Source organism: Aquarana catesbeiana, linkage group LG06 (assembly GCF_042186555.1).
Source record: "Aquarana catesbeiana isolate 2022-GZ linkage group LG06, ASM4218655v1, whole genome shotgun sequence".
NCBI lineage: Eukaryota > Metazoa > Chordata > Amphibia > Anura > Ranidae > Aquarana > Aquarana catesbeiana.
This window is the reverse complement of record NC_133329.1, coordinates 297666010-297689000: the sequence shown is the minus strand read 5'-3', so window position 1 is coordinate 297689000 and position 22991 is coordinate 297666010. Positions and strand designations below refer to the sequence as shown.

The 22991-nt window shown below is 39.7% G+C and overlaps 1 protein-coding gene across 27 annotated transcripts in view; it reads right to left on the bottom strand.

The window, feature by feature from the left end:
• UNC80 (unc-80 homolog, NALCN channel complex subunit) overlaps positions 1–22991 on the bottom strand; it is a 288619-nt gene that overhangs the window by 228421 nt on the left and 37207 nt on the right. For 20 of the 27 annotated variants that reach the window (XM_073633516.1, XM_073633519.1, XM_073633525.1 and 17 more), the window contains exons 18-21: positions 22171–22269; positions 7410–7660; positions 6995–7101; positions 5633–5692 (exon numbers count right to left, since the gene is read on the bottom strand). In XM_073633516.1, the coding sequence (XP_073489617.1) occupies positions 5633–5692; positions 6995–7101; positions 7410–7660; positions 22171–22269 (517 nt within the window). The remainder of the gene's footprint in view (positions 1–5632; positions 5693–6994; positions 7102–7409; positions 7661–22170; positions 22270–22991) is intronic. The other 7 variants (XM_073633527.1, XM_073633535.1, XM_073633534.1 and 4 more) reach the window with 4 other exon arrangements.

The window sequence follows — 22991 nt, the reverse complement described above, 5'->3', positions numbered from 1 at the left end:
GATGAACATATTTAGTGGTGAACATGCCTGGATTGTGACCACAATATATTGAATTAGGTGCATGCACTTTGTTTGGTCCCCCATGAGTTCTCATGTAGTAATATACTATCCCCTTTTTGATTTGATCTATTGCGGTAGGTCTACAGCTTCACCTACCTTTCATATGGGCAACTATTTAACGATTATTTCAGATAGTATCTTCACATCTATTATCCATCTGGGATAGATTGTCAGATGAAACACACATTATCTCTGACTGTCATTTCCGCTGTTGGACCATTTCATGTTCATTGTGTTTTTAATTTAGTACTCTCCTTTTCATTTATAATCTAATAGGTATACAGTTGATTTCAGGGGTTTCATGTGATTTACATGGAAAGGAGAGTAACTGATTTTTAATTATGTTTTTTTATGAGATTTTGTTGTGTTTAGCTTAGCCGGTGATTATCAGGAAGTGATGCTAGGTTCCAGCCTATTCATTCTGTACTTTTTAGATTTTAGCACCATGTACTCGTGTGCCCAATAAATGAGATTCAATACCGCTATATTGCGGACATGGTGACACAGGAAGTGTGTAGATGCAGGGCAATCTGTATCCACCCACTTGTAACTCAAAATGAATAAAGGGATGATTGATGTGCCAGATAGCCAATCCCATGATTAAGTCCCAGTGACAAAACATTTCGGGGCATGGCCATACGGCATTCTAGCACGTGTGACGTAAGACGGAGAGGGGAGACACAGAGCATTAGGAAGCTGAGGATTGATTCTAGGAGCGGGTGAGAATATCGCCGACATTCACACTCCCTGGGTCTGCCGCGGCCGCTGCTATTTGTTTCAACCTCTGCATGGATTTCTGTTGATGAGATTGGTCTTTTTTTGCCTGCTGTGATATGTTTACATGTGAGTACAATGGTGATGGATCATTGTTATTTTAATACATTTTTCTGAATGGTATCACACTATTGGAGCGCTTTTATTTATTCACATGTGGAGCCACTACTTCAGGGAGAGTGCTTGACATACTACCGTTGGATATTGGAGATCTGATTTTAACCCCCATGTGAGTGGGTTGAGGCGATGCTGGCCAAACACGAGAGTGTGAGGCTATAGCAGCTGGTGAGTGCGTTTTTTAGAGGGGAGTGGAATCACGTCACTGAGGTGTGGTGGATGATTACAAGAATCACACTATGTTTCTTATACCGGAGATCCTATCACTCTTTGGACTTTTGTTCACATTAAACATGGACTGTTTTTATGCATTCTAATAATTAAGATTTTTTTTTGAGAAGCAACACATCCATTTCACACTTGTCCCAGGGTGTTAATCATTTGCTCAGTCACTTTATTTACATTCTGTGTGCATTTAGACACAGTATTTATTTTTTGCTTTTATTTATTGTGATGTTGATGCTAAGTGTCACATTACCAGCAATATTTTTTTATATATATATATATATATATATATATATGTGTGTGTTTCACTCATTACTTATCATTTGCACATTAGCACCACTATTCATCACTATTCATTCTTATACTTATTAGAGGTTTGAATTCGGTTCATTTCACGTTTCCTTTTTTTTTTTAAGTGGCAGCTATAGAATTGTCTTTTTTCATTTCCTAGAGCACAGTGGTGGGATTACAGGTATAGGCGGATTCACTTGTAGACCAACAGTTTGAATACAGCAGAATTAAGAATGGCAGAGGGAGGAGCAACACAAGGAGCCATTCAGTTGTGCTGCAGTGCTGATGTGTTAAAAGAGATGGGCTGATAGAAGAAGAGCATTGTGAAAGAGCCTGTTGCTGCTTCTTTCACATGCTGGGGGAGGGACTAGACCCGTGTGTTACTTAAAGTGGTTGTAAACCTCTGACATGAAATATGAACAAAGCATGTTCCTCTATAGTGTGTACTTGTCTCAATCCAGAGCACTAAGTGTCAGCTTGTCTGTTGTCTTATTCCTCTGCTATCTGCATGAATCACTTCTGAAAGGCTTTCCTGGAACCCTGAGTTAAAAAGTGACGGGGAGGGAGCTCCAGCACACATTTTGTGATTCACAGCCTCAGCTCTGTTCATGTGTGCTGTGTGAAGAGGGGAGGAGGGTCATTCCCTTCAATCAGCTCTTAGCTCTCCTCACTTAGCTTTGCAGAGTGTAACTTCAGCTTCCCGCCCCCTGATTTCAACCAAGCCGTATAAATTATGACTTTGAATGGCAGAGAAGAGAGGATTTGTTTCATCTCTGTGTATCATCTCAGTCACTTCACTGGGTATATGAGAGGGTTTACAACCACTTTAACTTTAACATAAAACTGCTCCTAAATATTAATTTGATATATATACTATATAAACTTCATAAAGTGGACCTGTGCTTTGTTCAAAATAGGCAATGTAATACATTTGCTTCACTGCATAGATCATAAGATACATGTACTTAGCTTCCAGTCCCTCCCTCTACTCTGATCTGCTGTTAACCCTCCCCAGATTCTTGTGTAAGTTTTGATTGCGGTGCACATTCCTTTAACCCCCATGTGGCAGCAGAGGGAATGTTTTGGGAGAATGATGCTGCATGCTGTAGAGCCCTGAAACTGAACACATGACCTGCGGGCTGCTTGCGGACTGCCATTGCTCAGTGTGCAGCCTGCTGTGCTGGAGACCTAGGTGTAGCTTTGTTGCACAAGATTGTCTATATTAATACAGGAGCTGCTGTTAGTGCTCCTGCATAAATATAAACAAACTAGCAGATTGTTAATTCCTCTCCCAACCATCTCCAGCTCTCTGTGAAGCCATCTCCTTTCCCCTGTGAAGCTGCTCTCCCTGTCATTTGCCCCTCCCCACTTTGAAGCCACTCCTATCCTGGCCATCTCCTTTCTAGCTATCTCCTCTTCCATATGAAACCACTCCTCTCCCTATCATCTTCTAGTAGCTCATAAACCTTTCTGAGCATCAGACTTCCACCTACAGGTGTCTGAAGGGTCATATTGAACATTCACAATTTAAAAGCATAGGATTTTGGTTGTTGAGCATTTTGGAGCTTTGAAGTTCAAACTGCAAAATGCTCAGGCGTGATTAGGGCTAAAGGGAATACTGTTGCAGCAACTGGTATTTTTTTTATATCCAGCTTTAAAAAAATAAAATTGTCCTAGTACTTTCCCCTACATACTTACTTCTCCAAAGTCTAGCTCTGCTCATCGTCCATTTTGGATTATGGTCACCACCTTACTGTGGACCCAGGCTGTCACAGACAGGCCCCTGTGGGTGTGTCAGCAAATATACAATGCCAAAGCTATTGTGCAGTTTTCCAGACATGTCAGGGCTATACACGAGGCCCTACATAGTTACTAAGTTGACCGGCACTAGAGTAGAATGCTAGGAATGTCATATTACCCCATACCTGGAAGTACTGGGTATATTCTGGGAGGGCTGGTGATAGAGTGGTGGGAAGTGAGTGGAAAGTAACTACATGTACTTTATAACCCATAAGGTGAAGTAAATGTGTTGCTTTGCTCTGTAAGTGCAAAGAACAGGTTCACTTTAAAGGAACTTTAATTTGGGTGCTTACTAGAAGCTGGCAAAATACACATATCTTTTTTTTTTTTTGGACATTCAAGTTTTTTTTATTAATATGCTTTTTTAAGCAGAACTTCAGGCAAAAAAAGATAAATACACAGTTAAATACATACAGGCTTACTGTTTTACCTGCTAAAGGATATGTAACTCTGCCAATCTTGTGATATAGATACTGCTATTGGTATTTAGAACCAGGTTATATAAGTCACAGCAGGCTACTCTAACTTTATGCAATACAGCCCTATTCGCAACCCATTCCATCTTCCTACATGGAAAATTAAGACGCTGAAGAACACTGATGAGGTCATCACTGTACTGTTCTATAAGCATGCTCCTTGTAAGTCATTGAGCCCCTCTCCCTTACAGTCCAAGTGCTGTTTTGAAGGAAAGTGAAGATATTGAGTTAGATTCAGGTACCTATGCTATTTCTATGTAAAATTAAAATTATCATCTGCCTGGAATTCAGCTTTAAACATGTTGTTACTAAATGTGCAATCTGCTTTCAAATTAATTAAAATGCTTTCCAAATCTTATAAAAAATACTGCAACACATGGACATCAAAAACATGCTAAAATGCAGCAAGTACATCACCAAAGAAATTATGAGATAATCACATTCAACTCACTTGTTCTGTAATGTTAAAAAATTCTGAAACATACCCGTAATTTAGAACCAATAAAAATAGCAATAGATAAATATGATACACTTGCTTATGAAATTACAATTGGCTACTGCCTTTTATTATTGGTTTATAAATAGTAGTAAGTATGTAGATAGTCATCAGCTATCATATGTATAATTAATAATGTTTTTTTTTTAACCATAAACCTAGCTCATCCATTACATCTCAAGCTATTCAAGTGAACCATCAATAAAGGAAGAAATGTCTGCTTAAAGGGTAATTTCAACTTTTTACATTTTTTTTTCTAAATTCCAGCTTCCCTATACACTAATCTAGCGTTCATGTACTACAGTCACAGTGAGCTTACCCTTTAAGTAACAAAGGGACACAACCACATAATTACAGCCATGACAAGGTTGTACAGCCATAACAAGATTATAACTGCCAATCCTCCAAAAATAACTGTTGGTGCATCTCCTTTTCATTTTATAGATCCTGACTGGCACAAGCAAGATGGCCATTATACCAATCCTCTCGCAAAGACCGTTGGCCTCCAGTAAGTCAGGATTGAAAGGGAACAGCTTGATCAAAAGACCTAATTGGGTCTGCCATGGATCCATGTGTGGGGTGATGCAAATGTATTTACTACACCACCTTGCATTACAGAACAGTTTCAGATGAAGTTGACTAACCTCTAATGACCACTTTTAGCATTTTTATCAGATTAGCATTAGCTTATCTAAAAAACATATAGGAAGCATTAAAAGCTTTACGGCAAGATCACTGCACTTTTGCACACAAGGACTACACTGCACAATATTTCATTTATCACACTGCTGGATGACTGTGAATTGACTCTGCACCCCATTAACTGACCTCAGGTTATTTATTACCATGTCAGCTTGAATTGCAACATATATTTAGTGAACAACTGCACATTGCTACATGTGTCCTTGCATCTCATGAAGCAAGTCAGGCTGACTCTTACTATGGGGTACCATGAAGGCAAATAGACTGTTCACTTGGTAAGGGAAGTTGCACTTTGTAAGGTAACTTTCCCCAGAGCTTATTGAATATGGTAGTGACTTCCATCATCCAATTATGTACAGTAAAAAAAATGGTGCTTTTTACTTGCATGTGAGTGGATAATCTTTGTGAAATTTCACCATATTTACTTAAGTCTGGGGAAAATCCCCTTGAAAAGTGCAACTTCCTTTGCAATGTGGACAGCCTCTTTACTCTTAGCGAATCAACCCCTATTGCCTGCAATCAGTAGGGGGACAGAAGCGATTAATACTCAGTACTGTACAGCAGTAGAATAAATTACCTGTACCGTTCCACAATCGTCTCTCTCATAGGTAAACGGCAAAACAAGGAGTTGTGTATATGTTTTATATGCTTACATGCCATGCTAGATATTTGCTCTTTTAAAGGTATTTACCTTTTTGTCTATCTCCTCCATCTCCTTTGCTGGCAAGCTCTTCCTAATGCCAGTGGCATTCTATGCAAAAGAGAAGGAGCAGACAGGTTCAGCTAGTATTTATTCGATGAAAATAAAATGGGTCATGCCATTTCCCTCTCAAAACAAACTTATACAATTGTAGTAATCTTTCAGAGGCAACTTTAATGTATTCTGGTGCTTTTATTTCAAAGGTGGGAGTGTTTGATATATCACATCCTTTTATCACAGTTGATACAGTTAGTTGATTTTACCCTACAGGTTCAATAACAGTCAGTGATTAGATTTAATTGTCTAAGAAAATCAATACTGAATTTGGAAATGTTCACTATAAGAATTCTCAAATCTGCAAGTGTGAACTGTTGTATTTGATAGATAATGGTAGGTGGATCTAGGAATGCAATTAAATGGGTTTCACTGCAGCAGACAATGAGACATATACTGTAGGAAGACAGGCAATGATCCAACCCAGTAGCATTGACCCAAAAGTAAAATATTGTTTTTTTCTTAAAACTTGCCCTTTTAAAATTTTCAAAGACTAGATGACATTTAACTTGTCATTCTGATACCCAATCAAATGTAGCACACAGCTGTCTTATACTAGGCCTCAAAAACAACAGAGTGTTGTAGCAAGGAGTTATTCTGTTTCTGAACTAAATGTCACTTAATTCAGTATCATCAGGAATTTACACACTGTGAGCTTAATTTACTAAGAGCAGTTACATTTTGCAAAGAAAGTTTCACCTTTGAAGGGAATTTATCCCTTAGTTTAGCGAATGAGGTGACTGTTGGCTTTCATGATCTAATCTGGTTGACTTCCATCATCCAATCATGTGAAAACAAAAGTACTGTTGTACTTTATTTTGAATGCATGTAATTGGGTATTCTTTGCTAAATGAAATGTCACCACATTCATTAAATGAATGCAAATTCCTTGCAAAGTGAACAGCCTATTTGCCTTTAGTAAATCAACCCCAAAGCTGAAAATGTGTGAGAATCAGCCCTCAATGAGCTGCGCCACTGATATGGTGAGAAGTCATGTTTACTGTAGCCAGCCAAATAGCAATCCAGTACAGATTGCCACATGCACCAGAATTCATTGTGAGCCAAGAGGTATAACCAGCAACTAGACTGAAAATACAGAATATATAATAGTCCTAAGATTGCTTGGAAGCAATGAATCATTATCACCATGCTACTACATGAGGAGCTTTTACATTCCCAAATAAGGTCACCTTTATGCCAAGGTGTTAGAATTTATAGCACCATTAATTTGCATTAAGCTTCATGCATATTTTAACTTACAAATGATTTTTTATGCCTTATCAAAATATGAAAGTGCACCTTAGAGCTCTGCCTGATAAACGAAAGCCGATCCACAGAGCTTATGTCCAAGAGATCTTCAACATTGTCAGTCAGCCCAGAAAGCGAGGAGCGCTTCAACCAGTTGCCTAAATATGCAGACATGTGAAAATAATTTTAATATGAAAAACACTGCTGTTCCAAAAGTCATATGTCCAAGATGTCTACATTTTTCTGCTTTGGTGTACAAAATAACATTAATGGCCTCATTCAGTAAAACAGTGCAAAGAGTAATGCACAAAATGCAGTAACCTAGGGAATCCAATCAAATTTTAGTATATACAGTTAGGTCAGATTCTGTTAATTGATATGGGTTATTTGATATGGGTTCCTCTTTGACGTTTTGAATAAGCCCACTTATGTAACCAACTGTTTAATATTATCAAAGAGCACTAACCCAGAGGCAACCTCAGTTTTTTGCGGAGGGATATCCTGCGAGACCTGGATCGTGAGCGTCTCTCATTGGTAGTGCCAGAATGAGCTGTGGTGCACTCCGAAGTGTCTGGTTCTGATTGGCTACTGGTGTCACTGGCTGCACTCTGTGATTTGAACATCTTGCGCCAAAAATCCTTGCGTCCCAGCCCCGCCCCCTGCATTTGTTCATCACTGCGAGACAGATCGGGGTGAACATTTAAATTCTCGGCATTGCTGTGAAATAAAGCACAGCGGGAGAATGTACACTTACTGCAAATGTTAACATTAAAATAGTTATTTTCAATATAACATTTTCCCCAAAGTATAAGAAACTGAAGATCATACGCCTGTTTATATTTTTTTCCTTTTTGCATTCTTTATTCTTATCTTGGAAAACTAGAAAAAATATCATCAAACATTGCATTGTATACATAATAGAAATATTGTCATAAGTTATACTTTACAGTAAAAACCCCAATGGTATACAGACTTTGTAGTATACTGTATAGTTAAATACTATGTCTTGTAAGTCAGGATTCCCCAAAATAGGTAAAAGGGGGAGAAGGGGAAGAGGAGATACCATATGTGGTAAATACTTGATTACAGGCATGCTAGGTTGGTGCTATGGTGGGCTGTTTGTGTAGGCCAGCAGTCAGGATCCTTGAGCACCATGAGCGTGGTCAATGACGAAGGCAAGGGATATGGTTAGTGCCATTGTGACCTATTGTTCAGTCAAGGTGTGTCTGCATCAGTTGAGGGCTGCTGCAAGGTGTACTGCCTTTTTGTAGAGTTTGATGTCTGGGAATCCCATGCCACTGGATGTCTTCAGTCTGCGAAGAACAGCATGTTTAATGTGAGCTGGTTTAGATGACCAAATTTAATTATTGTAATGGACTGAAATGATTTGAAATATGTCAAGGGGATATGAATTGGGATCGTCTGGAGCAGATAAAGAGTCCAGGGTAGGACAGTTTGTTTAATTTAATTGCATCTCTCCATGCAGGAAAAACTGCATGTTGTCCATGTCAATAATTCTGTTTAAAAGAAGAGATTAGGGGAACAAAGTTAAGAGTGTAAAGATACATAAGTTTTTTGGCAACTGGATGACCAAATATCGAATGTGGTATGAGGCCCATTTAAAGGTAAAAAAAATTTAACTTGCCACTGGTAGGGTCAAGTTTGTTTAATTTAATTGCATCTCTCCATGCAGGAAAAACTGCATGTTGTCCATGTCAATAATTCTGTTTAAAAGAAGAGATTAGGGGAACAAAGTTAAGAGTGTAAAGATACATAAGTTTTTTTGGCAACTGGATGACCAAATATCGAATGTGGTATGAGGCCCGTTTAAAGGTAAAAAAAATTTAACTTGCCACTGGTAGGGTCAAGTTTAGATGGAAGTTAGTATGAAGACTGGAGAGACCTGAATCTGTCAATCTTAAGGCTGGGTTCATACCTATGCGAATTGGATGCAGGTTTCCCCGCATCCTATTTGTATAGCAGGAGAATGTAACTGGCTCACATATCTCCGGGGAGGCTGAGGAGCGTCTTCGGCACAGTTTCAGGGTCGAATTCAGTCAAAGATATGGCCCTGATTCTTCCCTGAACTGGAGAACAGGGACGCACAGCATTAAAGTGAATGTATAGTAAAACCTTTTGATTTTGCTTGAATAGAGTAGGAAAGAGTTAGGAATCCTTTCTAGTTTTTTGTTGTCTGTGTCCCCACCCACTCGGGAGAATTACCTTCTCTGTTTTACCTGCTGACCCTTGTCACTGAGACAGAAAGTGATATAAAAATCCAAAATATAACAACAAGTGGTAAAGCAGGTCTTCCAATAAGGACACTCGTTCTGGTGACAGCAGTCTAAGAGGGGATTTCCCCTCACTTAGATGAGATTTTCTGTCACTTCCCTTTGTTTCTTCAGGATAGGAAGTAAATGAAAATTCTTCCAACGGGACACAGACAGCAACAAATAAATATTTCAGTGGTTTTAACCCTACTCTACTCTACTCCAAAATGTGAAAAAATAAAATTGGCTATACATACAGTACGTTTTACATTTTCTGCAACAATATAACCCCAAAAAAACACAAATGTTGTACAGACCTGAAAGCAGGACTATCTACTGTTATACCTTCCTGTACTTCCAAATGCTACACAATTTAATACAGATTTAACCGCAGCACACAAAAATGGACAAGGCACTAGACTTTGCAAGTGAAATTAAAGAATTTGCAGGATTTTTTTTAAAATCTGCTTAATTAAGCAAAATCCTGTTAAAGGTGAGATGGTCCAATTGCTGACTACTTCCTGAAAATGCTAGTTGCTTGGCTTTTATTTTGATTCACTGACCTGCAAAAAGTGCTATTTGCAGCTAAGAAATGACAGAAAGTCCTGACCATACTTGTTCCAGATCAGTGTGTATACAGTGGGATCAGGACAACAGCTGCCAAGTAGCATTGTTAGACACAGAAGTCAGCAAATTCTGCACAATGGAGGCGCAGACAGCAATAAAAACTAGACAGAGGTTCTAATCCTTTTCCTCTCAGTTAAAAATTCTTTGATTGCTGTGTGTGTGTCTGCACTTTCTGTACTGGTGACAAACATGGAGTAAAGGGAAAATCACTGATAGGGACAGAGACAAAAAAACTGGAGTTCTACTTTTAACAAGTAAAAGAAAATAGAATAATAAAAACCTGAGCATGAAAAAAACAATTCTGTTTAGCAGTTTAGGCTGGGGTGCTAATCAAAACTGCAATAGCCAAAATACAAAACAAAATGACAATTATACAGGATTTAACTCTCTTGATGTTCTGCCAATCCTGTGCTGATAATTTACAAATAAAGAAACATAAATCTTATGGTGCGTTGCTGTCATATACCAGTAAACACCCCTTCCTTCTTCTAGTTTAAAGATAGCTTTTGCAGAGACTTTGAATCCAAATTTCAAACACAAATAAGCCAAGTAAACATATCTCATCAGGAGGGCTCTGCACTAAGGCCCCTGTCACACTTATTCGACTTTTCCTGCGACTTTGGACATCAGAGTCGCATGACAAGTCGTACACCATGATTCCCAATGCTAACCATTCATATCTGTGCAACTTCAAGTCACACCGACTTCAAAGTAGTCCCTGTATTACTTTGGTCCGACTTTGATGAGAGTTGAGGTCTATAGACCTCAAGTTTACACAGGCATTCCCTGAAATCGCAGCAAAATCACGGCCACAAAATCGCGCAACGTTTAAGTGGCGGTAGTGTGAAAGGGGCCTTAGCCAGCTGATCAGAAGCAGAGATTAGATCTGTTACTGTTACTTTTGCAGCTCAAGGACATGGATGGAATTGAGCTCTTTACTCAAAGAAGAAGCTGCTCAGAAAACGGAAAATTGTATCCTACTTACCGTAATTTTCTTTTCCTGGTGCCTATCCATGACAGCATACAGGTGATAGAGCTCGGCTTCGACTCCTCCCTCAGGACTAGCGAATAGCATAAATTAAAGGCATAGTCCCTCCCCCAACATTCTTCGTAGTATAGAATACCGAGGGTGGGAGCGTATGCTGCCATGGATAGGCACCAGGAAAGAAAAATTACAGTAAGTATGATACAATTTTTCTTTTTCCTGGTGCCTCCATGGCAGCATACTGGTGATAAATAACTAGCTGACACGGGTGGGATAATGCTTAATAATAAGTGTTTAATCAGAAAAGGACATTACAGCCTGAACTGCCCTCCTTTCGAACTCAACAGTTGTGAGAGCTCCTGGATCAATATGGCAGTGTCTGAGAAACGTATGGTGAGAAGACCAGGTGGTGGCCCTGCAAACCGTCTCCAATGAAACATTAGCGCTCGCTGCCCAGGAAGCTGAGACTGCCCTTGCAGATTGAGAATTCAATTGGGATGGAGGCTCCATATTCTTCACCCTGTAGGCCTTCTGGATTAGCTTTACAACCGAAGATGCCAGAGTTCTGATGGAAGCTTCTTTGCCTCTGTATTTACCGAACGGTGCAATGAAAAGTCTCTCAGAGTTTCTGAAGGGTCCGGTGGCTTCTAGGTAGGCCCTGAGCACTCTGGAGATGTCCAGCTCGTGACAAGACTCTAAATCTGCATCTGTAAATACTGGTAGTGCCCAGGGTTCCAACAGGTGGCTTGGAGTAGCGACCTTAGGTGTGAACCCCCGAAGGGGACAAAGTTCCACTCTATCTGGGAAGAAGAAGATATGGTCGTCACCTATCCCTAAAGAGTGAAGTTCCGAAATTCTTCTGCCAGATGTAGTGGCTAGCAGGAAAGCCATCTTCAGTGTTAGGTTCCATATTGCTACCTGTTCCACTGGAGCAAAGGGATGGTCAGAAAGAACTTCAAATCCCACTTAGGAAAAGAGACAGGTGGGCGAATCTTTAATACTCCTCTGAGGAAAGTGACCACCAACGGATCCTCCGTCCATCTTTTATTTGTTGCGACAGAAATTGCTGCTACCTGCACTTTGAGGGAGCTCAGACCAAGCCCCAGATCAAGACCTGTCTGAAGAAAGCCCAAAATATTGGACGTAGAGGGGAGGATTGGATCAAAGCCATTCCCGGCAGCAAATGACAAGAACTTGCCCCAGATTCTTGAATATATAGCATTGGTTGCAGGTTTTCTGGCTTTAAGCAGGGTTGATATGACCCCTGGGGAACACCCTAGAGCCTCAAACCTTCGCCTCTCAACTTCCAGATTCGAAGATTCAACTTCTGAGGGTTTGGATGAACTAGACTGCCCTGCGACAGAAGTGAGGAAAAGAAGGGATCCTGATTGGAGAGCTCACACTGAGGCACATGGCTAGAGGAAACCAGGGTCTCTTTGCCCAATATGGAAATACTGCCACCACCTGGACTGACTCTCTGAGGAGCCTCAGGAGGAACTTGAATATTAATGGCCGGGGAGGAAAGGCATATGCCGTGGTGAACCTCCAGGAGCATGACAGGGCATCCACTGCTTCGGCTTGTGGATGCGGCAGTCGAGAGAAGAACCTATCCAATTTGGCATTCTTTGGAGAGGAGAACAGGTCTACTTGAGGGGGATCCCAAAGTCTGGCAATCTGATGGAAGACTTGGGGATGAAGGGCCCGCTCGTTACTCGTTATTGTCTAGGAAGTTCCTTGTCAGCGTGTCTGCTTCTGTGTTCAACCTGCCCGGAAGATACATCGCTCTGAGTTCCAGGAGGTTCTTCTCTGCCCAGAGCATAATCTAAGGAGTGATCTGCTGCGAGGTCCTCCCTGCTTCTGCAGATATGCGACAGCTGCCCTGTTGTCCAGGCATAGAAGTATTCTCTGGCCTCTGATTTGAGATGCCAATGAAGTCAGCGTCAAGAATGCTGCCCTCATCTCCAAGATGTTGCATACCACTCCCTGGGTGGAACAGGACCATCTTCCCTGTATCCTGGTTTCCCCACAATGGGCTCCCCAGCCTTGTCTGCTTGCGTCGGACATAATTGTGATCCAGGGGAGGGAGCCCAGGTGACGAGATTTGGAGAGGTTCTCTGGAAAGGTCCACCAGTGAAGACTCCTGCGCATTACTCCCATCAGCAGGATCATCTGAGAGAGTCGTTGTTTCTTCCACTGCACCAAGAAACCCGTCTGGAAATACCTCAAGTGCCAATGGGCCCAAGGAATCAGGGGTATGCAGGAAGACATTGTGCCAATGAGGCTCAGGCATTGTAAAGCCGTCAGATACGGGCTCCGGATGACCTTGATCATTCTCTGGATGACAATCTTCACCTTCAGAGGTGGTAATGACACTGTCCCCTCCTGAATGTTGAACATTGCACCCAGGTAGATCATCTGCTGTGTCGGTGCTAGTTGACTCTTGTCAGAGTTTATCAGCCACCCTAGCTCCCTTAGGGACTGTAGAAGAATCTCCCGGTGATATACCAACTGATCCAGATTGCTTGCTAGGAGGAGGATGTCATCTAAATAGTGGTATTACTTCAAGCCCTTCTCCCGCAAGGGGGCCAGAGCGGATATTTGTATCTTGGTGAACACCCTGGGAGAGGTGCACAGACCGAAAGGCAGGGCTTGAAACTGTAGGTGGGTCTGTTCCACTGCAAATATTAGGTACTTCTGAAATGCAGGTAGAATTGGAACGTGTAGTTATGCATCCTGCATATCGACTGAGATCATCCAATCCGTTGGCTGGACTGCCTGAATAATTGTTTGATTCCATTTTGAAGCTTTCGGGCACATGTACCAGTTGAGCCTCTTTAGATTTATCACAGGTCTCCACCCACATGTCCTTTTTGGCACCAGAAATAGGGTGGAGTAGAAGCCTGCGAAGCGCTCTGCCAAGGAAACCAGCACAGCTGCCCCCTGAAGCTGGGGTGATGTTATGAAATGTTTTAGAGCTTGAGCCTTCAGCGGAGAGGATGGAATCTCTGTTCGTTTGAAAGAGATCCGAGGTGGAGGATGGGAGAAATTCCAAAAGTGCCCCCACTGGATTGTTGACAGAACCCAGGGGTCCTAGCAACGGGTGGCCCAGACTGGAACAAAGAACCTTCATAGTAAGATGGCCAGAGAAGAAGAGAAAAATACGCCCACGCCCACCCCCCGGTGAACACCGGACAAATTGGAGCGCAGGGAGTGAGGATCATTGACAATATGTCGGGGGAAATGATGGCCCCACCAAACTGACATCCAGCCTGGAGCAGTAAGTTTTACAAAGTTTTTCAAAGGGAAGGCTTAATAAAGGCACACTAAAAGGGAAAGGGAGAGAGGAGGGGGAGAAAAGAGAGAGAAAGAAATAGAAACAAAAAATAAAACCATCTGTATGCTTAAAATAAAAACCACCAGCCTGGGAAAACAGGAGATGATCCTTCTGCGACTCCGCTTGCATTCATCATGGTATGTGATGGCAGACTGCATTCCTGTGAGGAAACTCTGAGAGAAGACCCCAAAAGATCCACAGAAGGGGTTCCCAGTCTTATTAGCGCTGTGAGCAGCCCAAGAACAGGGACTGCGCATGGGAAAGGCTAAACCCGGCAGAAGCTGCCAAAGGCAGAGATATTGACGTACTGCTACTCTTCACCAGCACAAGAGGTATGAGGAAAAAAAGGAGAATGTTGGGGGGAGGGACTATGCCTTTAATTTATGCTATTCACTAGTCCTGAGGGAGGAGTCGAGGCGGAGCTCTATCACCTGTATGCTGCCATGGAGGCACCAGGAAAGAGAGATTGTCTTTAGGAGAAGCTTGAGGTGACTGTAGCTGTATTAGCGTACTTCCGACAGAAACAATTGAGTACTGTCAGTGATCCTTTTTTTATTTGCACTAACATACAATTTTTACATTTTTGTGTTTTTTTTTTAACATTCTGCTAAAACTTTTATGAATCAGTACTGCTGGGACCTTGAAGTAGGTGACATACCCCGAAAGCTTGTCCTGAAAAATTGTATATTAGTGCAAATAAAAAAAGTATCATGGACAGTACTTTAGGAGAAGAAGACTGCCATAAGTAAGAACATATAAATAAAGTTTAGTGTTTCCCCTTGGTCTTGGAACATCATATATATTCAGAAGGGGAACTTGCTATTGGGAAATATAAAAATGTATTGATTCTTACTGACTTTTTCTTTCAGATAGTTGGCTTTGTGCAGCCCTTTATTTATTACAATCTCCTTTTTAAATTGACATGATTACTTTAGAAATAGGGAAATATGCAAACCTATATCTGCTTTAAAGGGTAAAAAAATGTGAGAGTAAATGATTCTTTCCCATGTCAAGCTACCCCGACCCTTCTCATAAAATGTACATGATTGAGTCATCTTTGGATATGAATTTTTTGAATTTTTGTCCAGAAAGTAGATGTTGACCCTGGATAATGCCTGAAGAAATATAGTACCAACCTTCTAGTGGGAAAATCAGAACAAGACATTGTCAAAGGGAGTAATATAATCTCTGTGAGAGATAATAAACACCTTCAAGTGTTACCATTACACATTATTTAGCATTCACATACTGTATCTGACACTAGGTACGATTTGAAAACGAACATTACTTTAAAAAATAGATACGATTATTTGACACCTACTTTAATCAAAAAAAAAATTTCTAAACTATTTTTGCAATACTTTTGAGATCCATTGAGGTTGCACTACTTCACTTACAAACATATAAACTCTAAAAAATAACTTTGCTCCCTTTTGGTCTATTAAAGATGTAGCACCCTCTAGTGTGCTACTAGTGTGAGAGTAGGCAAACTATATCCTGACTCATGTTTAAGCCTGTGAGTCTTTAATTGAGCCAGGGTTATTAGTGTTCAGGGCAGCATGACTCATACAGACAGCTCTCTGGTGCTTCCCTCTGGTTCTAGAATGTTGGAGAATGTTCTGGAAACTGGAGGGTGGAGGCTAGGAGGGATGATTGCCATATTTAGGTGAACTTAGCCAATCCCCAGGTGGTGGGCCTGACAGGGGACTAAGTGAGCCCTTAAATATAAATGAGTCATGCTGGCAGGGGAGTTGGGTGGAAGGTGGAGATGCAGTGCTGAGGAGGCTATCAGTGGCCCTTGCTGTCAGTGGCCCAAAATTTCAACAGTACTTCCTGTACTCTCCTCCTCTGCTGCAATGTTATCAATTATCAATGTTATTGGCCCTGCCCATGTTACCTAAGTGGACAACTGAGCATCTCTCCATAATTTTATGGAGATGTTTTGTAGCCCTGTCCTAGAATGACAATGCTGCTCCTCCAAAAATACATTACAGTGAGTGAATGTTGTCACCCAGTGTGTTACTGGCAGGATCACCAGGTCAAAATAAAAGAGAAAAAGTCTGGGTCTAAGGACTGGTAAGCTGCAACATATTACACTTTTGATTTTGGGTTTAAGCAGATAATAACGGTATGTCTGTAAACCTGTAATTTAGGTTGTAAGGAAAATGGCTTGGAAGTAACCGTTTTTCTATCCAAAATTTCACAATAAATAGCAAGAAACAAAAAAAGCAACTTACAGTTAGCAATCATAATCTTTTTCACCATTGTTTTAAACAACTTGTGGCACACATGCTAACAAAATTGGTGTAATACCCAAGTGTCCTAAATGCTATCGCCCTCTGCACGAGGAACACCTCCACCGCGCCAAAGTTGCCCTCCTAAAAAACTATTATGAACAATACAAACACCAGTGAAAGTGGTATAGTTTAAACTAATCGGTATAGAAAATGTTGAGCTGCCCCTTTAAATGGCAATAAGAAACAATGGTAAATAAAATTTAATCCTATATATCGGCTGTATACCAAAAATGGACAGCCGACATGCAGGGTAAATTAAAGGCGCTCAGAAACACTTCAAATGTAACTAGGTTGTATCAACATTTATGACAATGTCTGGTGATTATGCAAATTCCCTGGATATATATTTATAAAATATATATATCAGTGTATCTAAAAATAAAGTGATGGTGATACCCTTTATCTATGAATCAATCACCTGGATGTGATACACCTCTGATGAACACAAGCAAAAAATGAATAGTATTGTATACTAAACCGCATACAATAGTGGTGACACCCTCTAATACTAAATTAATGATCTGAATGTGCCATGCTGGATTAACAACATGCCTCAGAAGTGCATATAAAAATCAAAGCAAAACTGTGCTAAACAAATTATATAATAGTGATGTGATCTAATTAGTGAGTCAATTAGTGGGGTGTATCACACCCCTATCAATCGGCTGATTGACTAGGTACAATTCATATGATAACCATAATATTGATACCCCCTCCTAATGAATAAGTTACCTGTGTACGACACACTAAATGAGTGGCGAACCACACACACAAAAAAAAAAAAAAAAAAAAAAAAAATTTAAGGAAATGGAATAAACGAAAATTATCCACCTCTGTACTGTGAAATAATCACAAACCTTTTAACGTGACAGCAATGTAATTATGTGACAATCATGCATATGGTTCAGTTCATGCTGCAAAGTTCAAAACTCTAAATACAGTCCATGAATAGAACCAGCCTTCAGTGGGCTGTAGGTGATTTAAACTGGTGACGGTGAAAAAAAATTTTTTTTTATATAATAAATCCAGTGCTCCACACAAATGATTCTCCAGTGAACAAATATCAACTTGTTGAGTAGCTCCGTGTTTCTTCCACCTCACCACTGTGCTAGTGAATCGCACTCTCCAGACCTGCACTCACCGAAAAATTGCGCCCGCACTCTCATGCAAGGCAAACCAGCTTTCTTTACCACACTCACGGGCAAATATTGTATACGAGGTTTCACAGGAATGATGTTCAATGGATCCACATAAAAGAGAAGGAGTGCTCCAATAGTGTAATTCAGTAACAACAATTTATTAAAATCACTGCAAACTTCATACATAGCACTCACATTTGGAAAACTTGAAAAAGCTCAACACTTGTGATAAAATCCAAACTTCAACTCAGTGGATGCAATAATAACAATGGTCACGGCGGACCCGAGGTGTACAGCTACTAGATGTGCTCTCACCCCTCCCTCGGGATACCTCCGTCTCTCCGTGCGCTCGTATCCTATTCTCCTGTGTGGCTACCAGCAAGTACGTCACAACTCACAGCCACGCCCCGACATGTTTCGTCATAGATCGACTTTCTCAAGGGATTGGCTGTGTTAGCTGTCACTCAACTCTTTTATCCCATCTAAAGTGCACGCCCACTGGGTTACGTCATGCGCATGCGCACACCTCGCGCCCCCGTGCGCTCCATACAATGAAATCTCACACAGCAGAAAAAAGGAATACAGGAATAAATAGTGATACTACAAATAATTATGTTTGACAAAATGATGGCAATCTATCAAGGTAGAAGTATATAGAAGTGAAGCGCAAAGCCCCACACACATACAGCTACTGCCTCTATATCAGCCTGCAGTTGTATTGCTCTCTGACATAGCAAACCAACCATCTGATAATGCTGATAGCCAATGCCATATATACCGCAAAGATGTATCGCTAAGTGAATAACTAGATTAGATCTACTTTTTTACCAGTCGAGATCTCTAACTGGCAAAAAAATTGAATAAAATAAATAAAATAAAAATATATATAAAAAGGTATATATAAATCCAATAAATTAAAAAACTCCGTTGTGGCTTTTTTACATGATTAAATGCTATGATCTGACTATATATGTGATCTAATATAAAATTAAATTAAATTATCAATATTGTTAAAATATCTAATAAAAATTCTAAAAGCAAAGTATGTTTAATGTTGAATTTTGATTGCAGGGTAAATGCAAATAAAGAAAAATAATAATATACATGATATATAAATGTTCTATATGGATACCAACTACATGCCCCCACTGGTTATAACCCATATTGACAAAAGCCTCATGCATATAAATCAATCACAAAAATTGTTCACAATAAAAATTGTTCCCCCTTCTATAGACAGTTTCCCCTAATACCCTAATGTGGTTGAAGACAGGATGGGGAGCCAATATATATAGTATTTTTTTTATTTTTACTCACTATCCGCTATGCATTTTTATCATTTGGAATACTATATATATTGGCTACTCTTAGGTTTAAGATGATCCATTCACCTATGGTAACTTCCCTATTTCAGATTGTTACCTATAAGGTTCTGGTTTATTTCAGTGAATAGTTTAGGGAGTGCATGTTTCATACATGTCCCCATCCTGTCTTCAACCACATTAGGGTATTAGGGGATGTAGTCTTATATGTAAACCCCCCCCCCTTTATTTTCCCCTGTTCCATGATGGTATACTTTGTTGATACACGCTGACTGGTATACTACAATAAATGGGATGTTCCCCTTCTAGTGGAACTAACCCACCATTAAAGGTAAGATACGGGTTATTGTCTTTGTGACATAAATTGTATCTTGGAATTCAATTATGGTGATCGTTACCCTGATGACAGTTGAATTCTTTGAAACTGTCTATAGAAGGGGGAACAATTTTTATTGTGAACAATTTTTGTGATTGATTTATATGCATGAGGCTTTTGTCAATATGGGTTATAACCAGTGGGGGCATGTAGTTGGTATCCATATAGAACATTTATATATCATGTATATTATTATTTTTCTTTATTTGCATTTACCCTGCAATCAAAATTCAACATTGAACATACTTTGCTTTTAGAATTTTTATTAGATATTTTAACAATATTGATAATTTAATTTAATTTTATATTAGATCACATATATAGTCAGATCATAGCATTTAATCATGTAAAAAAGCCACAACGGAGTTTTTTAATTTATTGGATTTATATATACCTTTTTATATATATTTTTATTTTATTTATTTTATTCAATTTTTTTGCCAGTTAGAGATCTCGACTGGTAAAAAAGTAGATCTAATCTAGTTATTCACTTAGCGATACATCTTTGCGGTATATATGGCATAGGCTATCAGCATTATCAGATGGTTGGTTTGCTATGTCAGAGAGCAATACAACTGCAGGCTGATATAGAGGCAGTAGCTGTATGTGTGTGGGGCTTTGCGCTTCACTTCTATATACTTCTACCTTGATAGATTGCCATCATTTTGTCAAACATAATTATTTGTAGTATCACTATTTATTCCTGTATTCCTTTTTTCTGCTGTGTGAGATTTCATTGTATGGAGCGCACGGGGACGCGAGGTGTGCGCATGCGCATGACGTAACCCAGTGGGCGTGCACTTTAGATGGGATAAAAGAGTTGAGTGACAGCTAACACAGCCAATCCCTTGAGAAAGTCGATCTATGACGAAACATGTCGGGGCGTGGCTGTGAGTTGTGATGTACTTGCTGGTAGCCACACAGGAGAATAGGATACGAGCGCACGGAGAGACGGAGGTATCCCGAGGGAGGGGTGAGAGCACATCTAGTAGCTGTACACCTCGGGTCCGCCGTGACCATTGTTATTATTGCATCCACTGAGTTGAAGTTTGGATTTTATCACAAGTGTTGAGCTTTTTCAAGTTTTCCAAATGTGAGTGCTATGTATGAAGTTTGCAGTGATTTTAATAAATTGTTGTTACTGAATTACACTATTGGAGCACTCCTTCTCTTTTATGTGGATCCATTGAACATCATTCCTGTGAAACCTCGTATACAATATTTGCCCGTGAGTGTGGTAAAGAAAGCTGGTTTGCCTTGCATGAGAGTGCGGGCGCAATTTTTCGGTGAGTGCAGGTCTGGAGAGTGCGATTCACTAGCACAGTGGTGAGGTGGAAGAAACACGGAGCTACTCAACAAGTTGATATTTGTTCACTGGAGAATCATTTGTGTGGAGCACTGGATTTATTATATAAAAAAAATTTTTTTTCACCGTCACCAGTTTAAATCACCTACAGCCCACTGAAGGCTGGTTCTATTCATGGACTGTATTTAGAGTTTTGAACTTTGCAGCATGAACTGAACCATATGCATGATTGTCACATAATTACATTGCTGTCACGTTAAAAGGTTTGTGATTATTTCACAGTACAGAGGTGGATAATTTTCGTTTATTCCATTTCCTTAAATTTTTTTTTTTTTTTTTTGTGTGTGTGGTTTGCCACTCATTTAGTGTGTCGTACACAGGTAACTTATTCATTAGGAGGGGGTATCAACATTATGGTTATCATATGAATTGTACCTAGTCAATCAGCCGATTGATAGGGGTGTGATACACCCCACTAATTGACTCACTAATTAGATCACATCACTATTATATAATTTGTTTAGCACAGTTTTGCTTTGATTTTTATATGCACTTCTGAGGCATGTTGTTAATCCAGCATGGCACATTCAGATCATTAATTTAGTATTAGAGGGTGTCACCACTATTGTATGCGGTTTAGTATACAATACTATTCATTTTTTGCTTGTGTTCATCAGAGGTGTATCACATCCAGGTGATTGATTCATAGATAAAGGGTATCACCATCACTTTATTTTTAGATACACTGATATATATATTTTATATATATATATCCAGGGAATTTGCATAATCACCAGACATTGTCATAAATGTTGATACAACCTAGTTACATTTGAAGTGTTTCTGAGCGCCTTTAATTTACCCTGCATGTTGGCTGTCCATTTTTGGTATACAGCCGATATATAGGATTAAATTTTATTTAACAAGATTGGTGGATATAAGTTAGTGTTTTTTTTATTATTATTATTTATTTATTAAAATTGTAAATTCATGTTTCTGGTTGCATACTATGGGCAAAAAAGTACCTCTCTTTTTAGACAGGTTTTGCCATAAGGCCCATTGCTGGGTCTAGTTCTATTTTTTGTTTTATTGTCCTAAATATGTAGTAATACCTCTACATACATTAAATGCCGCTAGTAGTGTATGTCTATTTCTTGAAAAGCACATATGTATCTAGGGAGTATTTATATAATTTTGGAAGGTTTGATGGTGGACACATTAAACCAGGAGGTATGAGATGGGGCTCACAAGGCAGGGAAGCAAAGCATAGGATGGAGGTGGACTATAGGGATGTTGTTTTTTACTTGGGATAATTTGGTAGTACGTCCAAAAGACTGTTATAGGGCAGAAGGGTGTTTTAGGAATCTTGGTCCAATACAATAATGAAAACATATTTAAAATACACTGTGATTTCAAAAGCTATATATCACGAAATGCTAATATCAGAACTGAAGCAATGATTCAGCCATGCATTCACCCAATCACATTGGAAGCTCTCTGTAATACATAATCTGATATCAGTGGACACAGTGAAGACACAATTAGGTCTTTGGAATAATTGCCTTACTTACTGCTCTGGAGTCTGTGGGGGGTGGCTAGAGATGTAACTTCGGCACTCCTCGGGCGCATAGGACACCCGACCCTTTTCAGGAGCGCTCCCTTCTTCTGGTCTAAGGGTTCAACAGGGCCAACCAGAGGAAAGAAAAGTCAACCAATGCCCTGGTCCCTTTGTGCTGACTAGCATAAATTTGTCACCAATGAATACTAAAAAACAAGCTTCAGGTGTTATCCACAACAACACTTCTACATAAGTGCAGTATTGCAGTTCCTCTACTGAGTGAATTTTATTGAGCAGCAGCAAGCAATGGAATGAAACAGCATGGAAGCAAAAGTTCAACGCTGAGATATAGCGAAACGCATAGCTGTATGCTTATTCATTCTATGAGATATTAAGTGTAGCCTATGAAGATGTGCAATATGTGTCATCTAAAAAATGAAACAAAAAGCACTTTTTAAGAGTTCTTCAACCAGAGCACCATAAAGTAGCTATGGGCAACAGGATTCAAAATCAATTTAATCATTATCAACTTTAAGCTCAGTAAAATTAACAAAATGGTTTTCATCTAAAACACATTTTTACCCCCAAGCTCAAAACTCCCTTGCACAGATTTCAGCAGGTGTTAAAAGAATTTCAAAATGGATGTACTTTAACTCACTATAGCTGGATCATAATTCATGAGTCACAGAGGTGGTAACTAAGTCCAGGCCAAGGCTCTGGTCTGGAAGCCCTCTGTGTTAAAATATATTGATATATCCCTCAGAATAACAAAGACTATGGAGGCTATGAATTCAATAATACCTCGTTAGAAGGGGATGACCAAAATTAGCGAGT